This window comes from Diadema setosum, chromosome 6 (genome assembly GCF_964275005.1).
Source record: "Diadema setosum chromosome 6, eeDiaSeto1, whole genome shotgun sequence".
In the NCBI taxonomy this organism is placed as follows: domain Eukaryota; kingdom Metazoa; phylum Echinodermata; class Echinoidea; order Diadematoida; family Diadematidae; genus Diadema; species Diadema setosum.
The window spans coordinates 17,167,905-17,177,766 of NC_092690.1; the positions used below are offsets into that span (position 1 = coordinate 17,167,905).

Here is a 9,862-nt window from a genome sequence, read left to right on the forward strand (position 1 = left end):
TCATAAAGATGATTGTAAATTTACTAATGACTTCCGAGCGACTGGTGATCAGTTCTTGTGCTGAATTATGGAAATTCTGATAAGTATAGCACATTAGAATTGATCACCAGTTGCACGTTGTGGGTCCATGGTTGTTCGTAACTTTACGAACAGCTTTATAAAACAGGCCCCTGGATATATGACGAATGCGATCCCTGCGCACGACCCGATGCGACGCTACGCGACGCAAGAGCGCGTGGACGTGGGTAGAGCATCAAAGTGCCGTCAAGTCTGTGCCGTGCTGGAGTTCTTGGCTCTCAGATTAAATGCGTTTCGTGAGGTATTTGTCAAGGATGGTGAGTATATTTTGCTACTATTTGATTATAACTTACTGCTGAACTCCTCAGAAGTCACACGTATACCGCAATATGATATTTTTAAAGGTGTTTACTGCTGGTTGTAATAATTGTAATGAGAATCTCGTTAGCTCAGTCCCATTCGTTGATATTTGTGTTGTATAGCAAACGCGTATTCATAATTTGATGCAGAATTAAATTGGCAGCCAATTAAATTACCTAATCATGTATGATGTAACGTTAGGCATAGTAGTAGTATAGTAAGTCTACTACTCATCGACCACCTATTTTTAGATCGACCACCCTCGCGCAATGGCTTTCTCGCGTATAAAATCAAAAGTATGCGTGAACGGCAGGCGACCATGGCGACGGGGGGCGCATATTATACAGTAACCGTTGGTACTGAGGCCCTACATCAGTTACAAATTGTAGCAACATGATGTAGAATCTACGCTGGAACATGCAAACATAGGCCTAGATCTATACACAAATCAAGGCAAATAACCTAAGGAAACGGGAAGAAAAAAAGAATTGAAAAAAAAAAAACTAAACAAATCCTCATTAATAATACACGTAATTATTGTTAACACGTATTTACTATTTGTTCATTCACTCAGTTTACATGCTTTTCAATGGGAAAATGGGCGGTTAATTAAAATGAGCTTGCGCCTGTGTTCAGTGAAAAATGTCACTTGCGTTTGTCGCCGAGACTTTCGTACACCACTAGACAGTACGGTACAAGTCAACAATTTGAGTCTGGGATATGAATCTGTGGTATTTTTTTGTCTCGAGTGGAAAAAAAAAAGTAAGGTTGATCTGAGGGATATTTTCTAACATATACGAAAGAGCACCAGTATTCGGTCAGCTATCGGTATTTGGTCACTTACACTAGTCACCAACCAGTATATGTATCTGTATCTGTATGGTTTAGTCAGCAAAATGTCCAAGAAGACACATCCACGCTAACTTGTTAAGGAGCACTACATGTGGACAGAGTGCGACTATTGAAATTGCTTCAGATTTTGCTTGAACAGGGACAATGATGGACATTGAACCACTGCATTAGGGAGTTGGTAAGAGTTGGAAAAGAGACAGTAAGTTCAACTGTCAAAACACACGCAAATCACATCAATTCACATACTTGCACACTCATTCACAACAGGAAACTCCCTTAGCCCCCTCCAAAAATCCATCCAAGATCCCAAATTTTACCATCAAAAGTGCAGAATCGGTGCTACTTTCCAAAAGCGCGCGGATAAGGCCCAGTTTTAAGAGTACGGGTCGCCGAAAAAGCGCTAAAAATCTAGAAATATGCCGTTCTCTCGCAGAATTTTTTATTATTGCAAGCTTGGAGTGTGATGGTATCCTCAAAAACGCAAAAGCAAAACAAAATTTCTGTACGTGGCGATGTACAGTGTACCAATTCCCCGGTATTCGGTCACCAACGGGTGCCGCCACGTCCCCGATGCAATTTTGCACCAACAAGGTATCTCGCGCGCGCATTTTTCAGCTGCCTTGAACACGCATTGACTTTGAACGCGCATATCGCGTGACCGAATACTGGTCGCGGTGACCGTACTCTTGGGGAATTTTCAAGGTGATATATTTTGGGATTTTGTGAAATTCTGTGTGATATTTAACAAAATGAAAATTGAGATTAAAGAAATTTGATATATTTCACATAGTACAGTGCTGTAGATATGATGGATGTATGTATTATTTTAGTTTAAGTGACCGAATACTGGGGATGTTACTCTAAGTCATGAGGTATTTAATGAAAAAAAGTGGTCGATGAGTACGGTAGTAGTCTAGGTCTTACTATACTGGTACACTACAGATTGTTTGCTATTGCCTGTTATGCTGTTTGACTTCCATTATCTTTATAAGTAAGAGTGACTTTTTAATACAAGTGTGTGGTGACTTTAGCCCATGTATGAGCTTCTTCAACGAATTTACCCCCCCCCCCCACCCCCAAAAAAAAAAAGGCGTCAGAAGTGAAACGTGCCAAGCTGAGTGGTGATGATCGCAGCCAGAAGCTGGCAGGACTACTGTCGGCTGGATGGAAAGAAGTTGAAGGGAGAGATGCCATCCAGAAGCAGTTTGTGTTTGGCAATTTCAATCAGGTGAGTCAGAGCAGAGACCACCTGAGCTCTCCTTGAAGTACAGTGTATGGCTGCTCTTTCTCAAATGTCTCATCTCTCTCCCTCTCTTTCTCTCTCTCTCTCTCTCTCTCTCTCTCTCGCTCTGTTCTTTCTCCTGCCAGTTTTTTCTTTTTCTCTTCATTTTTTTTTTTTTGTGGTGTAATCCTTACTGTCATGTTACTGTATTTGCAGTCTCTAAAGATATGCTTTTCTTTATTTTGCTTGTGTATGATTTCCAATTTTTAAATCCCTGCTCTTAAATTTACAAAGCACTCTTCTCTGTGTTATAGCTCACCACAATTTTGCTTTGTCTTAACCTTGCACTAATTTTCTTCTAAAACAGTACTGACTTTATAATGAGAGTTCATTAGATTTCTATGAGATAAAGAGAAAGAAAGAAAAAATGTTTTTGGCAGTCTCTAAAGCATTTTGTAGAGGAGAAATATGTGTTCTTCTTTTCATTACTGCCATTTTTATGAATTTGATTATATGTACTTGTACTCTGCCTGCCCTGTTAATCTGCCAACTTTTTCTGTATGTTGGTCCTGTGTGTGTGTCATGCATGTTAACAATCAAATACAGCTGTACCTGTTTTCCAGGATTCGAAGGAAGTGTTGTATTTATGCCATATATTGCACAGCTACATTGTACTAAGTATAATATTTCACAAGTTTCGACTTGTACACAACTTTGTGAGTGGTAATCTGTAAAGTATAGAACCACTTGGAAATCCAAAAATTTGCAATATCCCACCTTGGATATATTAAATGGCACAATGATTATGTATGACAAAGACAATATTTTTTGTTTAGCTGTAAATTCTACAAGTAAAGGTCGACTCACAAAATTTATGAGAATAGAAATGTTACAAAATATACCATGTATACAGTATTCTCTAGCAATATAGTGCGACAATAACAGTCATGCAATGAAGGCCTGCTCATAACACAAGTCATACTCCAAAGCAAAGTGATTTCTTCTTCTCTACATGTACTGGCATTCCCTGCATCACAGTGACTTGATTGATTTTTCCTTTTTATTTATGAGGTTACATGAAACACGAATGATGCAATTGAAAGATGCTACATCGTTACACTCAAATCAGTACATTGTAGACTACTGTAAAGCAAGAAATTTGTGCAAATTGGAGAAGATGGCCTTTTATGTGGCATGAAATTTTCGCGAATTGCCACTGACATTCAATGCACAAGATGTAGACAAGGACTTTCATGTGCATTTTAATTTTGCGCTTCTTTGCTCTCATGAAATTTGAAAATTAAAATGCATGCAAACATTTCTGGTTTTACAATACGACTGTACTTCTGAATGTTCTTCTGTCTAGCAGAATTGAGCAATAAAGTACACTGTACTGTATAATAATTGGGCCACTATTTACATGTTGATGATCCTTGAATTATTTTTTGATAGTTGGGAAAATGTATTTAGAAAACTCTTCATTGGCATACCTATAATTTCGAAAATTAGTTTTTCCTATGTATGCAAGTACAATGTGAACTAAAATCTTGGTTTGGTTTTTTTTTTTTTCCCTCAGGCATTTGGATTCATGACGCGTGTAGCACTGAAGGCAGAGACTATGAACCACCACCCAGAGTGGTTCAATGTGTATAATCGTGTGGACATCACCTTGAGCACTCACGACTGTGGTGGCCTGTCTGACAATGACGTCCAGCTGGCAACGTTTATTGACAAGGCTGGTGAAGCAGCAAAGTGATGACTGCAGTATAATGTAACTTACATTGTAGTTTGTGTGTCTTCAAGAGGATTGTTTGGGCCAAATTTTATCATGAATTTGAGATGAAAGAAAAATATCACAAAGACAAAAAAAAAAAAAAAAAAAAAAATGAAGCAATCAAAACTCAAAAACTCTTTCAACATTCCCTGCTTTGAATCTCTCAGAATAAAGAGATTTGAAAACAAGTCACATAGATAAAATGGCTGAATGGGAAGGAAATTGGGGCTCTGGATTTCTTGTGATTGTGTGAAATTTCAGTTCTGTTGAGGGGTATTAAAGGTGGTAATTCTTAGAATTGTGTTTTGAAGACAGACTTTTAGATTGTTTGGTGTGTTCATAAGTGTAACCTTGTTGTCAACAGAAGTTTCCATGTACTATGGTTACATACAAGATATGATGAAAGTTGTCACAGAGTTGAAATGTGGCATGTACCTGGCATACTTTACCTTTGTAGAGTTAGGTTGATAGATAAAAATTACCCTTTCAAAGAACATGTACATGTATGTAGCAGTACACTGTATTGACAACATTGCTAATACAATGTAAACATGCTGTCCCAGTGAAATCAAGCATGAAGTATTGCTCAAAATTTTCTTCAGGTAAAATTTCTCTCAGGGGATAAGGTTTTAAGTACATGTATTATGAAGAGGCATGTATTTCCATATTACTAATAACTTGAAGCTCTGCAAATAGATAGAGCTTTAAGACATCAGAAGTACCCAGTATATTTTACAGCCCTCATATTTATTCCTTGAGAACTGTCAAGTATAGTCTGATTGTACGAATTGTTTGAGTTTTTCTCTGCATCATTCTACCTTTAAAAATTAACATAAAATAAGAATTGAGAAAGTGGTTGAAAGTAAAAACTAGATGCTCCAGATTTTTGATCATGTCAATTAGGCAAGCAGGAACTTGAAAAAAAAAGTTCTTTTTCTGTAGCAATCATGAGACATTTCCCACATCATTTCTAGGATATGTCACTGTGCAATTTCACTATTTATCTTCCATGAGTGTGATTAAGTACAGTGTACATCAATAATGGTAAAATATATTTCAGTAAGTCTGCTCCTCAATTCAAAGTTCAAAAGCATGTGTTTTGTGTGTATAAAAATGTAATCAGAAATGTTTGAAAGTGACAGTACAATCATGTTGAAATAAAAGGTATCAAAGCTGACCTGTGAAGAACCTGAGGACTTTTTAAAATCCCTTGTGCACTTCAGGATTTTCATATCCATGACCTTTTGAAATGATATCTTGCCCCAAAGAAAAGTACAGAAACTGAGCAAATGTTTCTAGTTTTATCCAGGTTCACCCTGTTTACACTATTTGCAAATGACTGTGTATTGTTTATTTGTGTACACAGTAGGCTACATGTTTTATCAATATCAAAGTTGATGTAATGTGTTCCTGCAACTACAATTTGTATGTCCTGTGTTTGAGTAAAATATATCATGAAGACACTTCTGTGCCCCTTCACCTTCTCTTTTATTGTAACATCAGATTTAACGTGGTCAGGTAACAGTTATACTGACACGATCTAGTCTTGTTCCATTGCATGTATTTGTAAAGAGTGCAGAAAGTGTTAGTTTTTAAGGCCCAAACTCCCATGTTCACCGGTGATTGAGTGGAATTGTACACTATTCAGAGTAGAATGGATGACCTTGGGAAACGGTAAACTACCTTCTCTGTGCCCTATGCACTTAGTAAATGTTTAGTGTATGTCACAGGTAGTCAATTTCATAATGCAGGACAGTTCCTACCAAAGAAACCTCCAATCATGGTATACAGTATGTGACTGTACCAGATGGAAGATTGATGCACCAGCTGAAACTTCTGAAAACTCATGTTCTGTTATTCACAGAGATTTTATCTTTCTTTCTTTTTAGACGTGTTTGGAAGTAACCAACAATTAAAAGAGTTAAGTCAACAAATGAGACTCCAGCAGGTGTTGTGTATCTCACTTTGCAGTCAGTGCATGAGTGTGGTGTTTGCAGAGAGAAAAGCTAAATGGTCATTATGACCACTCATCCGAATCATATTTTACAGATGGAGTAGTAATTGGAGCTTTATACAATAAGTGCGATTGCCTTGCCAGCAACTCCAGTAACCTGTACTGTAACTGGCCAGCAAGCATTATTTGAATTGTATTCTGCAAATGACTTCGGACCAAGGCAAATGTTCATATGCCATTCTCTTTATAATAGACATACTTAAAATCAAATGCTGTACATTGTCATTGTTTAAACTTGGAGACTGCTTTCTCTTCAAATGGCCTGTTGCATTTTAATGAAAATTCATGTACATGTACAGACACACCCTGTTACGTATAGCGAGGCTTATGACCCGCCAGAATGTTCTTGTTAAAATAGACAAAGTAAATAAAGGAATTAATGACAATTTTACCAGACAGTCCTCTCATTTTAACAAAATATCATTATATCTGTGTTCCTTATAACAGGATTTGCCTCTACAAACATAGAAATGATTTGGGCCATGACGCGAGAAAAGGGCCCTTAGCCCCGCTGCGCGCAAACGCCAGAAAACGGGGTGGAAGTTTGACAAAGCAATACGCGCAAAAAAGATCAACTAGCTAACTGCGCGCACATGCATAGACGTACCAAAAAGTGGCAAGATTTGGACAAAACATTCTTTTTGAATATCGTCATGGGGTCCTTTAGGATTGGAATTTCAGAAAATGGTTTGCATATCTAAATACGTCAGAGTTCATTCTACAATGTGGAGGTGAAAACTCATTTTCGGTATATAATGCCCTAAGGGCCCTTTTCTCCCGTCACGGCCCATTTATTTTTCTACAGCTTTACCCATTAGATACATGTATGAAATAACTATTTCACATGTATTATTAGTACTTCTGATACAGTAACAACAGATCATATTCAATAATATTGAAAGATGTAAGGAATTTGAGGGCACGAGTCACAGATGATACCATTCATGGTAAGGCAGAGCTCAGACATTATTTGAGTTCAAAGTATGACTGCCAACAGTATGATTTTTGTAGTTAAGAAGAAAAGGCAAAAAAAAAAAAAAATGAAGAGTTTGTTCGCAAAAACCGATAAGTCCATTTTTGAAGATTTTGAAGTACGGTCTCTGTCATAAAGTACAAAATAATACCTTTTAAATGATATATTGGTCACTACATATAAAGGTACATTTTTTAAGTTATGGTCAAAAGAAGCAAAAATTTTCTTATTATTCTCTTTATTTTTCTTGACCTTTAATCGCAAATATCTCCATTTGGCAAATATGGACTTATCGGTTTTTGCGAACAAACTCTTCTAAACTGTGATGATGAAAATATTTTGCTTGTAGCTATTTCCTTTCCAACAGAATATGAATAAAAAATTACATGTAATTCCTTGTTAGCAAGTTCAGGTGCATGCAGTGTGAGAGTGTGATTAAGAGCCATTATATCTTCATTCAAATAGATTACAGAAAGAAATCCAGAAGGAACAATTACATAAGATACCAAGAAAGGCAATACACGGAAACCCTATTATGGGGTCGCTGGTTTTGTTTTGTTTTGTTGTTGTTGTTGTCGTTGTTGTTGTTGTTGTTTTTGTTTTTTTTTACCTCATTGTGGCAGGTACCACAGTGGACTCCCATTATAACGAAGTTGTTGGCAGTTTCCTTTCGTTTTATCAAAATTTCTTAAAACAGAATGAATGACCAATAAAAAACCATAGAGCGAACAATGCTGCCGCCTGAATTGTTATACTTTGTTGTATCCGGAATTTTTGTTATAACCATCTTCATTATAATGGGAGTGCACTGTAAAATTGAAAAGAGACCAGCTAACTACTGTACTGGACTATTAAGACCACTGCATTAAGGTGAAGGAAGGAGATGAACTCGCTTCAGCAGAGTTTCACTGTGTGTACACAATACAAGTGTCTACAGTGCATATTAAACAAACATGCACACACACACACACAAACAAACACAGGAGGAGAAATGAAATAACAAAAATGAGAGAAATAGAGAGAAAAAACCAAGCAGGACACACAAGTGCACATATCAGGTAATACCTCCCTTGGATTACATATACAAGAAAATTCACCATTCAAATTGCTGGCATATAATGAACATAATACAGTACATGTGCATGGTATATGTTCTTATTCTGTGAGAGTTGTAGACTGGTTATTGGTGTACCTTTACTGGCTCACAAAATGTATGTGCATTGTAATGTAAACAGAAACACATGAAAACAACAACAACATGCAAACATACTGCCTCCAGCTATACTTAGTTGCAAAAGCATTCAGACAGATGCATACAGACTAAGATATGTATACGCAGTAGTGAAGGCACAGAGTATGACTTATAGATGACAATGGTTCATTTAATGTGAATACATTGACAGCACGAACATGAACATGTACATACAATGTATGACAGTTATTTGGCTTTAAGCTGGCTGAACACTCGAGCTGTATATCAGAATACAATAGTAATGTATCTACTACCTACACACAAATTGTATTGTCTAGATACTGGCACATAAATTCGGGCCTTAAATATGTCCTATGCAGCTAGTTTTAGCCTGCCCTTGACATAGGCCTACTTACAGTATACATGAACAAGCAAAAGAATCCATAATGCAAATGGTACACAATTTCTTTGCAAATATATTTGTACATGTACTGTATATTTGTGGCAATTACAAACCACACATACAGTATCACTCCTACCACTTACATTTTAGTTTATCTACTGAGAATGGATATTGAGATTTTTAAGTCATCAAAGAAATTACTGTCTGTTATTTTCAGAGATTTTTTTGTTTGTTTTTTGTTTTTGTTTTTTGGTGTAACTTCAACTGAATATACATGTATTAACATGTCAATTTATTTGAATATATTCAGTAACTTCAAAACAATTATGGCAAGTAAATGGCTAGTTTGTAACTCCAAGAATGAGATCATGGCAAACAGAAAATTCACATCATTTCACAACGGTTTGAACAAGTACATTGTACATGTATCATACAAACAACAAACTTTAATAGTGATTCGTCTCACAGTAGTCTTGATTCTAAGCCATGACAATACAATTACTACATCATTGAAAAGATGGATGATGTTCAGAATGATGGTTATTATCATCAATATTATCTCTACCCTCACCATCATCCACCATCATTATCATCATCACTACTTTTCATTCTGGCATTGAATCATCTCAGTCATTACCAGTATTATTATTACTATCATCATCATCATCATCATCATCATCATCATCATCATCATCATCATCATCATCATCATCATCATCATCATCATCATCATCATCATCATCATCATCATACCAGGCATTGCTATTAGTGATGTGCAAAATGGCAGAGTTCCTTTGTCATCAAATCAAAGCTCAGGCATGCATATGGTAGAAATGGTATTCATAGAATATGTTCAGTCAATACTTCATGGCAGTGTGGCATGGTTTTGGCTGCAAAAGTTTGCTAGACATATACAAACAGATTTTTAGAAACCAGTCATAGCTGAAAGGAATTTGTTTTCAAGTCTTTCATCAACAGCTAGTCACCAGTTAAAAATTCTCTATCATGACTTTTTTAGGGCCGAGTTTATAGCCTAAACACAGTATGTATGTGC

The 9,862-nt window shown here is 36.5% G+C and overlaps 1 protein-coding gene across 1 annotated transcript; it reads left to right on the plus strand.

Moving 5' to 3' along the window:
• Positions 1 to 234: 234 nt before the first annotated feature.
• LOC140229454 (putative pterin-4-alpha-carbinolamine dehydratase) lies at positions 235 to 6,160 on the plus strand. Its single transcript, XM_072309706.1, has 3 exons — positions 235 to 335; positions 2,321 to 2,458; positions 4,029 to 6,160. Exons 1-3 carry the CDS (start codon positions 306 to 308, stop codon positions 4,206 to 4,208), a joined length of 348 nt encoding a protein of 115 aa, XP_072165807.1. The 5' UTR covers positions 235 to 305; the 3' UTR covers positions 4,209 to 6,160.
• The last annotated feature ends 3,702 nt before the right edge of the window (positions 6,161 to 9,862 follow it).